Source organism: Candoia aspera, chromosome 11 (assembly GCF_035149785.1).
Source record: "Candoia aspera isolate rCanAsp1 chromosome 11, rCanAsp1.hap2, whole genome shotgun sequence".
NCBI lineage: Eukaryota > Metazoa > Chordata > Lepidosauria > Squamata > Boidae > Candoia > Candoia aspera.
In genome coordinates, this window is record NC_086163.1 from 23,984,949 (window position 1) to 24,005,005 (window position 20,057).

The 20,057-nt window shown below is 49.9% G+C and overlaps 2 protein-coding genes across 2 annotated transcripts in view; one reads left to right on the top strand and one right to left on the bottom strand.

Annotated features, from left to right (window-relative positions):
- PIEZO1 (piezo type mechanosensitive ion channel component 1 (Er blood group)) overlaps positions 1-20,057 on the bottom strand; it is a 362,810-nt gene that overhangs the window by 46,372 nt on the left and 296,381 nt on the right.
- On the top strand, positions 4,566-18,229 carry ZNF469 (zinc finger protein 469). The gene is made up of 2 exons (XM_063313152.1): positions 4,566-4,779; positions 4,825-18,229. The coding sequence occupies exons 1-2, from the start codon at positions 4,687-4,689 to the stop codon at positions 17,257-17,259; spliced, it is 12,528 nt and encodes a 4,175-aa protein (XP_063169222.1). The 5' UTR covers positions 4,566-4,686; the 3' UTR covers positions 17,260-18,229.

Below are 20,057 nucleotides of genomic sequence, written 5' to 3' on the forward strand. Positions count from 1 at the left end.
GCAATGCCACGGAGGGGGCTTTGGGCCCTTCTCTCCCTCTGCCTTGAAATGCCCTTCTCTGTGGCTGCAACCAGCCTCGCCAGCTCGTCTGCAGTGCCACTCCCAAACCCAACCGCCGTCCCAGCCCGGTGGCGCATCCAGGCCAGGATCATCCTGCACCTGCCCTGGATCCCTTTTCCAGCCCTTCCAGCCATGCAGCTGTGGGAGAACAGACTCTCCACACCCCACACCCTCTTCGGGGCTCGAAGGAGTCTGTGATCTGTGGCTGCAGCTGTGGCCAAGCCAAACAAAAATTCTTGACATGTTTTTCACCTTCCTTGCAGCCAAGAAGTTTGTCCTCCACGGGAAGTGAAGCTGATCGTCTGCAACAGCTGAAGAACGGAAGTCATCCAAGGTATTGCCAGTTGACCAGGAGGACCTGGCGGGTGGGCTGTCCTTGCCACAGAGGCACATTTTTATTCTTCCTCCAGAATGAAGCCATGCTCCTGCCACCCCCATATCTTTCACCTTCTCTGTGTAAAGACTCCACCCCAAGCCATCCTGCCTCTTGGCTGCTTTTATCCGTCCACCTCGCCAGCTGCCTGGAAACATTTTTTTTCCTCCCATTCTCTCTCTCTCATTCTCTCTCCCTCCCCCACACCTTTTTTTTTTTACAAATTAAAAAAATGACAACAATCCTCCAGGGCCTTTTAAAGAAGAAACTGAATGTTTAAGCTGTCTAGACACCGAAGAAGGGTTGGGAAAGGCACTTTACAAGAGAGGAAGCAATTTTTCATAACCTTAAGCCAAAGTTTGGAGTCCAAAAGCTTCTGTTTAACCTGCCTGGATATAATTTATGTCTTGATGAGCCAGTCCCTGCTTTTCTAGAGGTGCATCCTGCACCAGATGGAAGGGATGGCTTCTCCCCCCCCCCCCACACATACACACACGCCCCGCAGGGAAAGTGTTTAGAATGGATTTGTGATTGAAGGAAGGGAAGGAAAGAGGTCCTTTAATCTCTAAGGCTGACTTCCTTGGGTAAGGATGTGGAAAGAGGGCAAGGGGTTTTCCTCTTCTGAGCCAGCCCCGAGTGCCCTCCAGTGATTGTAGCTGCCTCTCCCCACCTCTCCCTGATATTTGGATATTTCAGACACCTTTCCAGACATCTGGCTGAGTTATGCCTAGGAGATGCCTGGCGCACTGTGCATTCTTCTGTGATCTAGTTCACACATTGCACTAAGCCCTAATGTGATGAATTTGATTTGGGATGCTGTCCAGCCTCGCCTTTGGGGGGTGATTCAGGACATGACGGTTAGCCAATCCATGGCTTAGCCTGAGGCCTGAATCTGAACCATGAGACCGGTTTTTGGTTGTTTTGAACGTTGTCTGCTTCCAGGAGCTGGATCCCAGGTTGCAGCAAGTTGGGCTCAGAGGTTAGTGAGGATGTAGTTTGAAAATGGACTTTTGCGCAGGCCTTTTGTGACTAGGAAAGGGAAGATACGCAGCTGAAGGCAAAGCCGCTGCTTTGTTTGCAGCAGGCCTGTATTAAATCAAGGGAAAGTCGTTGCTTGCAGGAGTGAGGAAGACCTTCGGTGGTGCTAGAAGAGGTGGCCAGCCAGAGTGGACACTGCTGGACGTAGATGGGTGAGAAGCCTGCCTTAGCTCAGAGCAGTTTCCTGTGCTTGGCTTCAATGCTTCTGTTTTTATTTTTTCTAATTTTTGTGACCTTTTTCCTGTTTACTGTCTGTGCTTACTTCGGCCCTGCTCCCGCTTTGGACAGTTTTTGGACTCCACTGCCTGAGACAGAAGCCAAGCAGTTATTTGTTTTGGTTCCTGCAGTCATGCAAGAGTCTGTGATGTAACAAATGTTGCACATTTCTTGGAAACCAACACTTCCTTTTTTTTTTTAACTGTTTCCAAAATGTGTCCTCTATGCAGCTTGATAAGCCCAGCTGTGACAGGGTAGCCCCTCCTGGCCTCAGCTGGTGAATCTTGGCCAGGAGCATCTCCGCAGAGTTAAATGTAATTCAATTTTAAACAGCAGTGTGCAGGCTAACCGTTAACGGTTCCCACTGGTGCACAAACATGGAGTTGTTGTGAGTGCTGACGGGGGTAGCATCAGCATTGGGTAACGGGGAGGAGGAGAGGGGTCTTTCTCCACTGTCTTCTGGAAGGAAATTCCTCCTGTCTGGAGTTTAGTTTGGGCAAGCAAGTGTGAAGCCCCAGAGGCTGGGCAGGTGGGCAGGGCAGGTCAAGGAACAGGGGGCGATGCTCCGCCCATCGTTTCTGCCGCGTTTTAGATTCCAGCTGTAACAAGAAGGAAGATGCGTGGAGGTGATGAGCTGGTCCTTCCGGGCCTACTGCATTGCCCATCAGTCCAGCCAGGTATTTCAAACAGCCCAGACATTTCCTTTGAACACCAAACTTAGTGGTGGAACAAACATTTCACTCTGCCCAGAAATGCACCTTGGAATGATGCATCAAATCTAGACGGGGGGGTGGAGGTGGCGTCTGGGCTTTGGAAAAACAGGGGGTTAGAGATGGGCCAGTCCAACCTTCTTTCCAACTCTCCTAAAGCAAACTTGGCTGCAGATATGGAGGGCGTGTTCATAAGCAGCATCTGCACCCTCCAAAATCAGCTCTGTGCCCCTGTGACTTCATCCCTGTCTGGCAGATGACTCCATTTCCTTCTGGCCTGGCTGCACTGGGGTCAAAATCCCTGTGAGTTCAGTTTTCCATCTGAAATGCTGCAGCTCCAGAGGCCTGGTGTTCTCCTCCTGGTAGGAACTCCTGCCACCCAGTGTGTGGACCAGTGCTTCTCAACCCCAGCCTGGCCCAGTCTGGGAGTTGAAGTCCACACATCTGGAAGTTGCTGAGGTTGAGAAGCACTGGTGTGGACTGTTCCACTTCCCTGTTGTTACCTTTTCACTGTTCCTTTCAACTGTGAGCAAAGGGGGGTGCCCTGGCAGCTTCCTCCCCATTTTAGCAGCCGCATTTATTTCTCCAAAGCGCCAAACAAGTGATCACAGGATGGATGAAGATGCTGGCCAGGTGGAGGGAGCTCCGAGGGCTTTCGTGTTTCAGGGCTGGCAGGGAGGAGGGAGGAGAGGAGATCAGATGCTCCAAGGGTGTGTTCTTGAGACACAAGCACACTGGATTCACCCTTGTGGGAGCTGGATGAAGACAACCAGTGGTTGGCGTGTGCATGGGGGGCTTTTCATTACCGTCTGCAGAATGGCCTGGCGTATCATTTTTCCGCTTGGCCAGGGGCCTTTTTCACTTGCATCTCTGTATTTGTTGTTTTTCTTTTTTATCTGTAAGCTGCCCAGAGTCGTCAAGGGGTGGGGCAGCCTCTAAATTTGAAGAAAAAAAAATTAAAAAGTAACTGAGAAGGGATGAGTCCTCAAAGGGGCAGAGAAGAGGACTTGAGGGAGAGAGGAAATGAGCTCCCGTGCTTTTCACACCCTCTGAGAATTGCTGACTTGTTTTTTTAATAGAGTTAAGTTAATCTCTGGCAAGGAAGACCCGAGAGACATGAACAATTCATCGCTTGGGCATCCATCCGTCCGTACGTCAATTTTTATTTGGTCATAGACCAGCCTTGGGCATCTCAGAGAGAAATGTTCTCCTCCCGCTTTAAGCCTGGCTTTTCTCCCAGGTTCCTTTTCATGAATGCACAGGGTGGACAGATTGCTCAGATACTGGGACATGACGCAGCCCTCATATCAAGCCGACCCTCTCCCGTCCATATCGATCCCTCAATCTCAAGGCAGCAGCTCAGGACTGCCATCCAACCGTCAGCAATCAAGTGCATGGAAAATGCAGGAGTGCCAGCTCCAGAAAGGAAAGGATGAGCGGGACGCTCATGGCAGAAGACTGGGGTTGTGGGGTGGGGGGGCAGGGGAGATAGAAATCCACAGAGCCGGGCTTATGAAATCAAAGCTGTGAGATAGAGGTTTCGCCTGACAATGAGCCTGCAGGCGGGACCTGTCCATCATCATCTGCTGCCGAGAGAAACATCTTGTAAGGCGAAGAGAAGAGCCTGCCTCGGCATTTTGCCAGCTTGCCCCTATTTTCCCAGTGGCCTCTCTTTCAAGCCTGCGGCTCAGTCCCTTTGCTCCTCTTTTAAAGTATTTGTTTCAACATGGCCTTGTGTAGCTCAGTTTCACTCTCCATAGCTAGGGTATGCTAAGCCATAGTTTACCTAACCACGGTTCATTGGATCAACCACAGTTGCCTGGATTTGCACAACAGGCTAAGCTGTGAGTCATGATCGACACAGGTTTGCATATCACCGTATGTCCAAAGCCAACTTGGTGGCTCAGCAGATTGTGTGAAGTAGTCCAAGGGTCTGTAAACCTTTGCCTTAGTTCTTTAGCCCAAAATCAAGAAGAAGATAGTCCTTAAGCTTTGAACAATATCTGAGTATTGTGAATCCAGAATTTCATGTGACCACAGACCTCCTGAAAACCCAGGTCTCACGTGGACCTTCTCTCTTACAGGTCTCAGATGGAATGATGTGACGAGCCCTCCCCGCATCCCATCCGCAGATCCTCTCCCGCAGCCAGGATGGAAGTAGGAGCTGTCCGAGAGGCCAAGATACCTCCCAGCCACTGGAGAAGGAAGGACAATGCTGGGAATGGAGAATCCTTATGCTGAGGGGCTGAAGGAAACAGGCTCTTATTAAATCTGGTCCTTAATGACACCATGGGAGAAAGCCAGCATGTTTATGCCACCCGTGATATTGAGTCTGGTGCCCAGGACAAAGTTCTCAGCTTCGAGCCGTTCAGCAAGAAAGATGTGGGTAAAGTTGAAGGTAGGCTGCTTGGCAGCTCCGAGTCCCAGGTTCAGAGCAAGAACGATAACGGGACCAACTTTGTCAGCCGCAAGGGCAAAGAGCCTCACAATCAACGGGAAGCTGTGATCCGCCCCCAGAAAGCGGGCAAAATAGACTTCAAGTCCCTCACCAACCGCCCCAGGTTTCCCAGCGCCAGACCATGGGGTGCCGCCACAGGAGCCCCCCCGTCCCCCCCTGGAAGGAGCCGTGGACGAGAGAAGAGCAGCAGGCGGTCTGGGAAGGGCGAGCGGGGCCATCAGCAGCTCTACCGGCTCACCGTCAGCAACGCCAGGCCCAACCCTACCATTGGCATCGCTTACCCCCAGCAGAAAATCACCCCGCCCAAGAAGGTTGAGGCTGACCAAGGACCGGCCGTGGGCAGCTACCGGTTCCACGTCCCCAGCGTCCCCACGAGAGAGCTGAAGCTCCAAGAGGAAGAGCTGAGCTTTGCCCGCTGTTTTCCAGAGGCTGCCCCCAGGCACATCTCCAGCAATTATACCTCGCAAGCTGCCGCTGCATGTCCGAACCATGGTTCAAAGATACGACCACTGGGTAGTGTTCCTCATGAAAACCCTGGCACCAAAGGGCTGTTCCCTTATTTGGAGTTCCAAGCCAATGGGGGTAACCTGTGGCCTCCCCCCGACAAAAGCTATCCTGGTGCCAGTAACGGACTCCCGGCCCCCAAGCTGAGCACACCCCGCCTTGGGCCCCTGTCCTTCCAGTTCCCCTTCTCACCTTTGCACAGCTCAGCGACAGACCCGTTCCAAGGTGAGGCTCATACCCAAGATTATAGCGATGTACCACGGGCCACCAGTCAGCCTTCTCATGGTGCTTTTGCCTTCCATTCTTCCTCCAGGGACTGGAAGGAGGAAGTTCTTGGCAACGGCTCCTACGACAGTGTGGAGAGCAGGACTTACGGGCTGGCTCCTCAGCCCACCCCGTTCCTCCTGCCACAGGCTCCGGGGCACTTGCCAAGCTATAAAGGAAGGAACGAACATTCCACTGACCGCGATGGTGCTCTTTCTCCCTCTGGTGCTATTGACCAAGTCCCAAGCACTTTCCAAGAAAACCAAGCTGTTTTCCCACCTGGTTTACATGCCTCTGGTCTGTCAAAGCCGATGGGTAAGAGGCCGACTTTGTCGAAAGACAGTGTAGCTAGTCCAAGGATACTGGATGCAGGCAGCTCTCTACGAAGGGGCGCGCTGTCAGTTTCTCTGCCGCAAGTGCACTTTCAGAGCCAGGCTTCAAACGAGCCCTCGGCTGGGAGCGCCCCTTCTGGCTCGGTGCCTTTTGAGAAGAGCCTTCCCACCAGCGTTCAGGCCCACCCCCGGCTCCTGCAGACCTGGGAGGGGGGCAAAAAGACTTACTCCCCCCTGGAGCAAAGCTCAGCAGTGTGTCCCAGTCCAGGCGGCACTCAGCTCCCGTTCGGGTACCCTTCTGCTCTGGAGCAAAGACAACACGTCAAGAAGGCCTGGCAGCATCTGCATCTCGCTTCTGGGATGCCCGGTCAGAACAGAATTGAGCTGTCCAGAAAGCTGTCCAGCCAGAAGCTCCCTTTCCCCCTCAGCACCTCAGAGTGGGATGGAAGCAGGAAACGGCCCCAAAGCCCCACCAGCTATCCCAGTAAAGCTCTGGGGACTGAGGAAAGGCAGTACCCAGCCCCTCAGAGCTGTAGCTCAGCAAGCAGCTTCTGTTTCGAGGGGTCCACGGAGGTGGAGACGTCCAAGAGCAAGTCCTTCTTCTTCAGCGTGAGCCCAGCACTCTCTTCCATCCCATCCCACCACCCTTCCAGTCCCCACATAGTATTGCCCCCATCCGCCTTAGCGCCATCCCCAAGTGGCTCTCCTCTCCCATCCCCTGTCCCCAACCTCACCAGCAGCTGCTCCTCCCTCTCCCCAACATCCAGCAGCCCAACCAGCCACAGCTTTGAAGATGAGGCTGCATTGGCCACATCCACCTGCTTCCACCATCAAGGCCACCCAAAGGATGGCAGTAAGCCCTTCCATGCCATGGAGCTGCTGGGTTCCAGTGCAGCCCCCTACCAGATGGCCAATCCTATCAAGGCCTTTCACCAGGAGCTTCTCTACAAAGGCATCTCGGAGGACAGCCATCTCCAAAAACCAAACACGGATGCCTCCAAAAGGTGCCCAGAGGGTTTTGAGAGCGAGCTGCCCCCACCACCTTATCCATATTCCTCCCGTCACTTCCTGGCCAGCTCACTGAGCAGCACGAGTCTTGACCAGCTGGATGTTTTCCTGACTTGCAAGCAGTGTGATCAGAACTTCAGCAACCTTTCCTCTTTCTTGGAGCACCGTCAGTTCTGCAGCTCTCATGTGGTCCTCCAAGGTCAGGCCAAAGACACCTCCCGAGGAGCAGAAGTCAAGAAGCAGCATCATGTCTCTCCTGAGCCTGCAAAGCACACACAGTCTAGCCTGGGAATGATCCTCCCTCCAGATCCGCATTTGCAACTGCTTGCTTTGAATAAGACTGTTGATTTCCTGGTGGATGTAGAGGGCAAAGGGGAATCCAAAGATGATCCTCTGAAAGCGAACCAGCTCAGTGGCCTTCCCGGGAACTTCTTGCCACTCAACACTTCCGACTTGGAGATAGATGATGCCAAACTAGACAGTTTGATCACAGAAGCTCTGAATGGACTGGGATACCAGTCGGATAACCCAGAAATTGACAGCAGCTTCATCGATGTGTTTGCTGATGAAGAACTGGCATCTGTGAAGGTCACCAGTGCTGGGACACCTTTCAAAGCAAAAGAGAACTTGACTTTGGGGAAGAAAGCCAAACATGTTGCTATGGATGAAAACACGAAGATGCTAAACTGCTGTGACAACCATCCTAGTGGGGAGCTAGCAAAAAGTAGGACATCAAAGCAACGTAAAGAGAGAGGAACAAACTGGCTCTCAGACCTTGGAGAAGAAAGCCTTGAAACAGTCAAGAGCACTGAACTGGCTCGAAATAAGGTTCCGGAGCCAACAGTATATGGGGGGACAGAGCGTGATGCAGGTACCCAACTGAAGATAGGAAAGAAGAATTGCAGAAGTTCTTTCCTGCCTATGAAGCAGGGGGGCCACACACGGTCAGATGTGAGGCAGACCGAGAACCCTGACTGCGCTTCTCTAGTGAGTGAACTCGAGCCTGATGGTACCCACAGTGTGGCAGGAAACACCATGCGCTCTAAGAAAGATGCCAAGAAGAGGAAGCTGCGCAGTGGCAGTTGGAGCAAGGAGCTTATTCATAAAATCGTCCAGCAAAAAAACAAGTTCCATAAACTGCACACCCAGAATAGCAAAACAGTGCCACTTTCCTTGCTCACCAACCGGTTCCTTCCAGAAACCAAAGACAATAAATTTAGCGAGTATGAATACATTTCAGAATCAGACGACGAGAGAGTGGAATATGCCAAGCGACACTGCAGGAGGAAGCTGGGCTCGAGGTTCAGTGGACGGCTAAGGAGTAGTTTGAGCAGAAGGGGCCAAGGAAGAGGAGGAAGGGAGAAGGAGAAGGAGCCGATACGGAGGAGTGGTCCAGGGAGAGGGCGGGAGGAACCCAAAAGGTCCGCAGGCAAGGAGCTTGAAAGGAAGGACGGTGTTGTAACGAGAACGAGGAGGAGAAGCAGCCAGTCTTCTGCCAGCAGTCGCCAGAGCACGGGCGTGTCTAGTGAAACCAGCAACAGCCCCCAGAGCACTGAGAGGGGTGACTCGGACACCGAAAGGGAAGGTGAGCGGAGGAGGCAGCTCCTGCAAGTTTCCAAGTCCATTGGACCACTTGATGTTCCTCAGAAAGAAACAATAAGAAAAAGCCACCGTGTCTGTTCTGGCTTGTCTGGAGAGCCAGATAAGGTCGACCCACCCAAAACTCAGCCAGCAGATAACGTGTTTCAGAAAGACAATCCAAACATTCCCCCAGACAAGGAAGGTGAAGCTTTGCTACAGAGCAGCCGGAAGCCACGTCACCCTGAGGCCACACCTGGAAAAGGTCCAGAGACCAGACGTCTCTGTCCTGAAGGTTCTGACCAGTGCAACAGACGCTTCTGTTGCAACAGTGAAAAGCCAAAGGTGGTGTCAGAAGATGCAGGGTGGCAGTCCGAGGAGACGGGGGATCCCCTCTGCTATCAATATGCTGCTGGTAAAGGAGGGCTCCTGAAAAACCACGTGGAAGAGCTCGCCGGCTCACCATCCACGGGCAAGCAGAACATTCCCAGTGAGGAGAGCACCAGCTGTGAACAAGTGGGCATCAAGGGGTTGAAGAGACAGAAGGAACTCATCGTGCCAGTCGGCTGCTTTGGTGACAATCCTGTCAGCACATCTGGGAAAGGCGTCAGTACGCTTCTGGATGCTGACAGTGCGTTTTATGACTGCAAAGAATTATCCAACAGCTATGGGACACCCAGTTTATTCTCAGGGCCACCAACCATTGAACCTTCCCCTAACGAAAATGTATACTTGTGTCAGGGAGACTTTGATGTCCCCTCGTTCAAAGAGAAGCACCATGACATCATGCCCTGTGAGTCGGATAATGCACCAAGTAAGGTCTCATCGCCCCTTAACTTTGATTCGCCATCAGTGTTTGGAGAATTCCCTATAGCTGAGTTTGATGCCAACTTATATGACAGCGTGGCTTCAAGCAAGGACAGTTACATTCCCTTTGAGTGTGCCAATCATCAGCTTGGCAAGATAATCCCCTTTGACCAGCAATATTCATCTTTTCTATCAGAAAAGGACTGGGCCTTGATGGAGGAAGTGTCCCCTGTGTTGCCCGAAGATATGCCCCAGATTCATAGACTGTCTGCTGAAAAACCAGTACCAAAGAGGTACCCCAGTGAAATCAACCCGTTGTCTCTATCTGAACGGCTTTCCGACTACAACATGCATTTCGTGAGTGGTTTATCAGACGATGAGCTGGAGATTAAAAGGTTGGTCACTGAGCTTGAAAGTCAGCTGCAAGCAAACAAACTTAATATGCAGGCCTCTGATGAAGACCAGGCTTCAGTAAATCACACCAGCATGGAAGCAAAAGAATCTACTCATGAGTTTTTGTCTTTAAGGCTGGACCAGCAACAAAATGGAAAAGGGTTATTTCTAATGGAGGCTGAGTATGAGAATGCAACCCTTCTTTCCACAAAAACATTTAGCTGTGAAAACGTAGCAAGTGAGAAAACACTCCTCCCAACTTTGGACGCTAAGTATGGAAGTCCCAACAATCCTTGGCCATGTGCAGGGTCCTTCAGCCCTTTACAATCAGCCACAGATCTGATTCTGGTAGGCCCTTTTAGGTCCCAAGGGGACCGAGACAAAACTGCTGAAAATCTGAAGGATATTGAGATCTCTGCTGAAGCTGACTTTGAGGAAATCAAAGATGCATCTGCTAGAATCATGCCAGATTCATGCCTTGAAGACCTATCAAACAGCACTGGGGTTCCAGACTATCCTGAACATATTATACAAAGTCCTGATTCAATCTTCCCTAAGTCCCTGGAGGACAGTGAGTTAAATTCACATGAGAATTTGCCACTGAGACCAGATGTGTTCCCAAAACTACCATCAGGGGAGAAAACATTTGATGACACCACAGAGTTAAAATCATATGGCCATGAGGTTCCACATTTAGAACCAGAAGTTGGCTTGCAAGATATTGACACTCTAGAATCAGATGGCAATGTGTCTTCTAGTGCACAAAGCCAAAATCCAGAAAATCATTCACCTGGAAAGCTGGAAAGCACAACGCTGTTCCAGAACAGTAAAGATGAGCATCTAGGTAAAAATGAGGAGACTGGAAGCCAAACTGTTTGCCAGGTTTTAATGCTAAAGGCCAAAGCTGACAATGGAAACACTCCTCACTTTGATGTGTTGACCTTTTCCAAGGAAATGGATGGAGAAGTCGTGTTCAAGTCCACTACGCAAGAGAAAACAGCTAATCCTTTGCAGCAGCTGCAGTTGTTTGTGGCTAGGACAGTTAAAAACAATGAGGAGGACTTGGGGATTTCCTCGTTCCCAGCTCAGCATCCCATTGCTCACCTGCCCACAGGTCAGAGCATTCCTCCAGAACCAGAAGAGGAGCCTGTGGACAAAGAGCAAAATGAAGAAGTGACCAGTGGCCCCACGTTGGAGAAAATGAGAGCGACTCTGTTAAAAAAGACCGGGAAAGCCGCTGAGCAATCTGTTCCAGCCAAACTGCTTTCCGAGCCAGAGAAACAGGCAGAACATTTTGATGAATGGGTCTCAGGCGTTTCAAAAGACTTGGCCCCACTGAACCCAGCACAATACAGTAATGTTGCTCAGCAGCAGCACTTAAAGGCTGAATGTTTGGAAGTGAATGGCCACACCGCACGCGCAGATGGTATCGCCCTGGAGCACAGTAACCTCTCCACGCCCGGCAACTCAGAAGTAGCCTCAGCACTCAGGGAGAAGAGAACACAGCAGAGTCAAGTTACAGGACAGGCAGGGGGGGATCAAGGAGAGAAGACCTTGGCATTTAGAGACTGCAGAAAATCCCCACTAAGCCCTGGATCTTCTGGGAAGAAAACATCACAAAGTGCTTTACCAGCCGTGCTCCAAATACACATGGCCTGTTGCGCTTCTTGGAACAAAGCCTGCTGTGGGGACCAAGAGTTGGGGACTGCCAAAGCCCACCAGGTAGAAGAGAGAGAAGAACAGCTGAAACATCTGCAGCTTAATGTGTCTTTGGCTCCCAACTACTCCCCTGAAAGTCAAACTGAGGATGCTCATCTCCTGCAGAGAAATGGCTTCTCTTCAAGAAATAACTCAGGTTCAGCAGAAGGCCATGACTTGGAGAAGCAAGTCAGTTACTATGCAGAAGGCTCTCAGGCTGGTTTCTCTCAGGATGTTGGCTTTGCTGATCAGGAAAAGCTACTGAAAGCTGACCCAGGAAATGCAACAGGCTCTGACTTCGGAGGGATTCCATCTGAAGAAAGTACAGGGCAGATCACTGCAGCAAGCCAGCAGGTTGCCTTCCTTGCATGCAGCCGCCCCTCTGTGCCAGAGAAGACCGCAGTTCCTCAGCAGAGTCCATCAGAACAGAAGGAAGGCAAAGGAACCCTTCCATTCTTTCCCACCTCTGACGCCATTTCTCATCTGCCCTCAGATGTGCCTGGCACTCTGGCTGAAGACCTCAACTGTGACTTGATGGAGCCTCAAAAGAATATCCCTCTACGTTACTCCTCATCAATCTGCTCCGGCAAAGTAGCCCCTTCTTCTGCTAAAACAGACAGACGTTTGAACTTACAAATGCATGACTGCAAATCTCCCAGCATGCTCCCTCTGAAAAGCAAGAAACATTCTAAAGAGCCCTCCAAGCATCCAGCTGATGAAGACAGTGGCGTGTTCTCTGTGAGGGATGGACCCAGTGGTTCTCAGGCCGCATCCCTGCGTGGCATCTTGCTCAACCAACTTCCACCAGGAATTGATTCTGTTGAGCTTAGAGGCGCAGTCTGTAATAAAAATGTGTCATTAACATCAAAACCCCAAGGGGGAAAGGACATTGGAAGAGAACCCCAGGAAGGAAGTAAAGATTCATCTCAGCCAGGATTTTTCGAAAAAGATGTTGATGTTCAGGAGGTGCCAGTTGTCATTCTGACTAAAAAAGCTGATGCCACTAGTCAGTTTCCACTGAGGGGATCCTCCAGGGGCCCACAGGATAGAAGCAACCATTTGGAGAATGAAGACTCCGCACTGAATGAGAATATGAAAAAGTCTTCTGAGTGCATGGAACAAGAAGGTAGCAAGGGTCAAAGTCTGAGAAATTATGCTAAGACTGGGCAATCAAAAGCAAAGAAGAGGAAAGGGTTGCAGATCACTTGTGATATTTGCTCCATTTCTTTTAGATCCAAAACTGGGTTGATGAGGCACAAAGCTGTGAAACATCAGAAGAAAAAGGATAGTGTTTTGTTGCCCGACAATAATTCGGCTCCACTGGAAAAAGCCTTAAAGACAAGCAAAGTGCTCCCCAAGAAAAGCATAAAGTCCTTCATGAAAGAGAAATCTGGTAGTTCAGACCTTTCAAAAGCTGTTGGCCAGTCCTTTCCTAAATCCTCCAGAAGACAAAGGAAGGAACCAAAGGGACCAATTCATGGACTATGTATCAGCAAGGAACTCAATGACCTAAATGTTATTTCATCAGACATAACTCATGAAGTCCAAAAGACAAATGAAATACGGCCCACCAGCTCACAAGGAGAGAAATCAGATGGGTCAGAAATCCGGTCCAGAAAAAAAACAAGTACAGAAAAATCAATCAGAGTGGTCAGTACCAAAAGATCAAGCCGTGGTGTTGGGGGGAAAACAAAGGAAAAATCAAGGCAAGCAAAAATAACTTCAGACAAAAATGAGGTCACTGTCTCTTTTCTTCAGGACTCTGAGATCCCTGCAGTTCATGGTAATGCCACTGGCAGCACTGATGACCACATTCTGGCCACCATCACAGAAGAACCAGGGAGCAGGTCAGAAGAGCAGGCCAACATATGTTTGCCCTTGCTTCCTCAGCCCTTGACAAACAAGGAATTAGAAAATGCTGGTGAAAAAACACCCTCAGCTCAAAGGACGGCTGAATTGCAGCTTCTTCAGAATGTAGAGAGCTATAGAGAGGAAGGGGAAGATGCAGAGCTGGAACAAAAAGAGAAAACCCAAGAGAGATGGTCAAGTAGGTCTATGGAAGAAGGTGAGAATGAACTGAACAAAAAGCCTGCATCAAAGGAGGGTCTGTTAGAAGAGATGGACTGCACAACTCAAAATAGTCCATTGGTATTCCTCACGTGCCCCAATAAGCTTTCACCACCCTGTCATCCTGGAACCACTTCTGAAAAGGGTTCCCCTAAAGCTACATCTGAGAAAGCATCAGGTGCCGATGCTCCTTATTTTGTGAATCCAGAGCCCTGGAGGATGGAAGAGCAGCAGCCACAGAATGAGTCTCCTGTTGATAATGCAGGAGAACCGGATCTGCCGAGCTTGTTTGATGATGACTCCACGTTTTCACAACTTTTCCCCAGAAACGACCAGTTTGCCCGTAGGAAATGCACACGGGTGTATGGGAAGCGCTCCAAGAAGCCTAAACCTATTGCGGAGATCATCGCAAAGCCAGAAGGCACGCCAGATATCTTCACGATCCGCATGGCTTCTGATCTTGGTGAAACCAGCTCCTTCTGCGTTACCCGGGAAGACCCTTGTGAATATGATACCATCTCCATTGACGATGCTTTGATGCTCAACATGTGTCATGGGAGTAAAGCAATGAGTGGCGACGTTAATTCCAGATGTACCCAAAACACAGTCCTGCAAGTGGATACTGGGGAAAAGCAAGTGGCTGATGATTTGAAAAATAACAGTGCCTTTCTATGCCCCAAATGCCCAAGTGGGTCTCTCCCGTGCTTCCAAAGCTGGGGTAACCTTGAGGAAACAGCAGAAAATAATTCTGCTGATGGGACGTTGCACAGCTCAGCCGTGGAGCTTGCTTACGGACATTCAGCTGTGGAAGACAGCCCAGAACCTCCTGGTCTGGAAGAAGAACCCTACAGCGCCAAACAAAAACCACCCTCTGCCTTTCGTACAATTGATGTGGAGATGTTGAACATGAAGTTTGAGACGAGGGACATATGTTTCTGCAGCACTGGAGAAGATCGTCTGAGTCCTACAGATGACGATTGCACCTTAGGTTTCAAGCCTACATCACTGTTGCAGGTCAGGCCCATAAAACGTAAGCTCGAAGAAGGGAAGCCGGGGAAACCTCGTAGTGATTTGAACCTCAAGAATAAGGACAAGCAGTATAAATGCAAAGTGTGTTTCCAGTGGTTCCTTACTTTAGGGGAACTGGACTTTCACAAGCTCACCCACAATCCCTCCCCGCCGCCAACCTGCTACATGTGTGTCCAGAGGAAATTCAGCTCGAGGGAACAGCTGAGGGACCATTTAAAGGAGAAACATGCCAAAAACAAGGCTGGCCTTTGGGCCTGTGGGATGTGCCTGAAGGAAATCTCAGAGGTCTGGATGTACAATGAACATCTGCGGGAGCATGCCACTCAGTTTGCCCGCAAAGGCCAGGCTCAGAAGTCCGTCTTGGGCCTGCCAGGCTGTTTCAGCGAAGAGGACGCTGCCGTCACCCATTTCCTGAACTCCATCATTTGCCGGAAACCCGGCAAGTTTTCCAAGCAGGCCGGAGGGGGAAATGGAGCACCTGTTGGCAGTGAGAGCAAAGGTCCCAAAGGGTTCTCTGGACAGGATTCCGTGCTCCACAAAGACTTGCTGGAGATCCCACTCAGAACCAGGCCACCCAGAGCCTCCCTCAGAGCACCACCAGTTCCATCTCCTGACCCAATCCCTAAGGTTGAGGGGGCCCAGAAGTCAGTGCCCATTCATCCTGAGTGCAAAGACCCCTCTCGAGATTGCCACCACTGTGGGAAGCAGTTCCCCAAACCCTTCAAACTCCAGCGACACCTCGTGGTCCACAGTCTGCAGAAGATCTTCTTGTGCCACAAGTGCCCCATGTTCTATCAGGAGACCAAGGAGCTCCGGAGCCACCTTGGCCAAGAGCATGGAATAGCTGAGGAAACAGATATCAAGCACACCACTCTCTACGCCTGTGAGCTCTGTGCAGACGTCATGCATGTCATCAAGAAGTCTTTCATATGCAGTACTTGCAACTACACCTTCTCCAAAAAGGGGCAGTATGACAGGCACATGGAGAAGCACCTGGTGGGCAGCAGCAAGACCTTCCGGTTCCGGGGCGTGATGCGGCCAGGCGCCTTTGCAAAATGCAGGGATAAGGAAGCCAAAGAGGAGGCCCATGTAAGAGCAGATGCTCCAGCAGCCAAAAGGAAGAAAGTGTCCCACCCCTGCAACTCCCCTGAACTGGCTTTGCCTGTGCCCTTGGATGGTGCCCAAGCATCCCAAGAAGATAGTCAGCCACTGCTGTCTGTTGGTGAGGTTCTGTCCACAGCCACTAGCCTGACCGTGCCGCCTTCAGCCCAGACCCCTATGAAAGCAGAAGGCCCAGGAAGTGATTTCTCCAATCTCTTGGTGGAAAGGGGGAAATCGCCACTTCACCACCTACTTCCCTCCCTTCCCTTTGAGCCCCAAGATGAACCAAGCAGCCCAGAACACATGGCTGCACTTTCTCCAGAAACATGGGCACATGGGGAGAGCCTTGAGGACAACCCAATTCTTCCCTCAGGCTCACCTGATGCACTTAGCGTTGATCTGGCCAGCATCACACCGAAGAAGACAACCGCTGCACAGGAAAAGCTGCCTCCAGCTCATCTCTCTGAGAAGTACAAGGGACTCGGTGTTCCAGAAAAAGCCACACTTGGCAGAAGGGTAGAACACAATGTCGGCACTTGGGAGACCCCATATCTAGAAGATCTTGCCAGCAAGGAGCCCAAGCTTTCTCCTGGAAGTCTGCGGTCTGCAGAGTGTAAGTGGTCTCCTGAAATACAGTGGGGCAGCCGTTCTAATATGAATGGACCTGCTCCTCAGGATGCTGTGAGCAAGTTGCATTTGCCAGAAACTGGTTTCCATGAGTTACCACTCAAGGACAAGACGACATCATCTGCCCTAAACCAGCCTGCCAAGGAGATTCCCTCAAAGAATGCCATAGGTGGCCAGGCCAGTGCTGAGAATACCCGTGATGTCCACTGCTCCCCAGGCAGTGCAGAAGAGGTTCAGAAGTGTTCCCTCCCGAAAGGCAAAGCCTTCCCAGAAACGGATGCTGCCGCTCACCCCAGAGATGGCAGCTCCAGCACTGGCGCAGAAGAGGCGGAACTCCGCTCGGTCAGGCCTGTGGGCGGCCATCTCCAAGGCGAGGCAGGGAGTGCTCAGAAGAACAACCCTTCTGATCCAAACAAGTTCCCAGAGAGACTGGCTGCGAATCGGCTGGCCAGTCTTCACTCCAAAAAACCAAAGGAGCATAAGTCTTCCCATCGGGGGAGCTCGGCCTCCCGTGAGAACATCGAGGGAGACGGGAGCAAAAAACGGAAAGCCCGGATCCAGGATTCTGTGAAAGGGGACAATGTCAGAAAGGTTGACTGGCCCACTACTGAGGCATTGGCCCTTTCCCCCCGAAGGAGGGACGCCCATTCCAACAAAGTGACCCCTAAGCTGAAGGTGCCTGTGACCGACAGCCAGCTGAGAAAGTTGGTGCTTGACCAGGGCTTCCAGAAGAAGGTCGAGATCTGCCACGCCAACGGAGAGTTGAGGCACAAGAAGGAGATCTTGGGCGGCAAAGCCCTCCACCCACTTCTAGCCAAAGACCCCTCCGCCTCCCTGCCCAGCTCGCTAAGCCGGCGCAGAGCTGTCCACGGTGCTAAACTCCCCAGTTCCCACAGTTACAGGACAGCTGAATCACAAACCCACCTCCTCAACCAGCTGTTTGGACAGAAATTAACTAGCTTTAAAATTCCTTTAAGAAGAGATACTTCTGAGTAATTTATGAGTGACTGATGGTGATCCTTCGCTGCTTTCATGGGGTTTGTGGGGTGGGGGGGAGAGAAATTATCAAAGCATTACATTCATTTGTGTAGCTCGGTTTCTCTGTCTAGCTTAAATGAACTTGCACTGCAGACTTTCAAATAGTTTTGCTTTGGGTCTTACTAATCTACTTTAATTCACCTGATTTATCATGCAAGCGCTAGAACTTTGATGTTGCTGATCATTCTCATGAACTCAAACGGTAATCGCTTTGGGCAGGGCAAAGTGTCAAGAGGAAATGTTTTATTGGAGACGTACTGAGGTTGCAAGGGTTGCTTGCAAATCCCAGCCCCTTTTCAGACGGTGTCTCTGTTATCTTTGTGCAAAGGATTTGAAGCCATGAGCTTCGTACCAGAGACAGCTTATTCATGAGGTGCAGTACGCTGTAGAAAGCATTTCCCCCCCTCCTCCCGAAGATTTTGCACAAATAATCCTGAATGATTTCATTTAATTGGGAACCAGCCTTAGGCAAGATACTTTTTATTTTAAAAAAAGTTATAAAATGAGCAGGCCACAGTGCTGACAGACAGCTCTTCCCAAGAATGTTGTGTTAAGGATGAATTGGTTCATTCAACAGACCCCCTGAAATTCTTCGCCTCTCTTAGACCACTGTGTAGATGTTGCTGAAATTTTGTTTTTAGAAGAGAAATGGGTGTGCGCCCTTTAACCTAGCTAAACTGCACCTTGAAGATGTATGACATGGTTCAATACTTTTAAAATATTGTTTTAATATTTTCCAGTGAGACAACTGTGCCAACACCACTCCCAGCCACGTACTAATGATTTCTTTGAAAAAGATTTCTGAAAAACCCAAACGTAATCATTTTTAAAGGCTTTCTGTATTGAGGTAGTCGCTAAACTTGGTGTGGCTTTACACTATGCAGTTAAGTGGTGCTATTTTTATTATAATGTGAATTCTAACAGGAACACACACAAGCATGTGCACAGACACACAAACGGAAGTAAAAGAAGAGCAGCTGCCTTTATAACCTGACACCCAGGGTGCAGGGCAGCATTGTGCACACGTTGCCCTGCAGTGCTCAACTCTGCAGCGTGTTTTACAAAGGTTTTGTCGTGAGGTTTGGTTCTCGGGCTGATCTGGAGGGTCCAGGCTGTTCTTGTGAGCTCTGTGGGGAGGGAGCAGAACAGTGCACTGAAGTGGTTCTGGGTTCCCACTCAGAATAATTTGCATACGTCTTGCAGACTAAATGATGTTTGTCTTTAAGGTTTTTTTTAAAAGGAATTAAATGATTTTATCTTGTTAATATCTACCTTTACAGTTCACTGTTTAAAAAAATAGTTCGATTATACATTTGGGTGCAATGCATTGCGTTAAAAGTTTTATTTTGGTATTTGTCAGAACGCAGAGGAAAGTGATCTTTTGAACTGTTTTTATAATGTCGGTGGGGTGCCGTTTGGGCCCTCCTTTTAATATTGTCAAATAAAATAAGGGATGAGCATACAAGACAGTACTGTAAAATGGGGCTGAGATTTATCCTCTCAAATATAGTCCAATATTTTCCCAGAAACTTGCCAGTCTGTGTGGCGTTTTTCATTCTTTTTTAAAGTAATTTTTATTATAGGAAGATTTTACATAGACGTAAAAAGCTACAGAAACATTTTTAAAAAGTAGGAAAAGAAAGAAAATATAAGGAGTAAAAGAAAAAGATAACAAGAAAAGTATCTAAAGAAGTGACTTCTCATCTCCTTGCAGCAATTACAATCACAGTCATCACCATCCCCACCTTCCCAACTTGCATATCATGGTTCCCTTCTTCCCATAAACAAACCTTTTTAATCAATAAATCCCGAAATCTCCAGTTCATTTTTACCCACTTTCAGCAAAAAGTCCATAGAGGGTTTCTGGCCTTCCACGAATGGAATTGTTCTGCGTGGCGCTTTCCAGGCAGCAACTTGCAACTTGCTCCAGAAGCTCCAATTTTCCATTTCGCCTACTATTGAACCAGCCATTGAAAAAAAGAACGATGATGTGAGGATGCCACATTCTGCTTTTTTCAGACATAGAAGAAGGAGGTGCCAGCCTGGGAAGAAGAAGACCTCTGCAAAGATGAGCCATGGGGCCTTCCTTGCGGGGGATGCCGCTGTCCAGGCTGCTCCAGGAGATCCCTTTTTGCACCATCGCCTTGGCTTGCAGATAGGAGCCCGCTGCTGCCTTTGGGAATGCAGGCAGTTTCTAAAATTTTGTGGATTGGCCCCTGGTAAATTGACTCTCTCGGGACAATCCCGGTCCCCCCTTTCTGGCCTCAAAGTGACCTTTGCAGGCACGTCCCTGAGGTTCGGGGAGAGGCCAAATCACAGAGACAGGATATTCTTCCATTAATGTTGCAATCGAAACATTTAAATGCAACGAGAGAGAGAGAGCCCCTGACGGTGGGCTCGAATCTGGCCACTTGGGGCTTGTAATGAAAACTGCAGGATTAATTTGATGCATCGATAGAATTGTTTTCCAAACTGTCCCTTTGTTTACGGCAGCTGAGAGTGCTCACCACCCACCTCTTCGCAGCGTGTTGCAAAGCCGAGATAAACCAGTCTGAAAATAATTAGTATGGCTTAATTTAAGGAGGGGAGGGGAAGAAAGAGCTGGAAAAATTTGCCAGGAAACGTACACTGGCTTGTGTTTTTTGCCAGCGGACTTGAGCAAGAAACCCAAGGCCGCTGGAAGTGGGGCCCCAAGGCCCTCCCTTTGCCAAACTCCGCTGCAGATGCAAAGCAAAGGAGGAACGTTTGCACCTGTG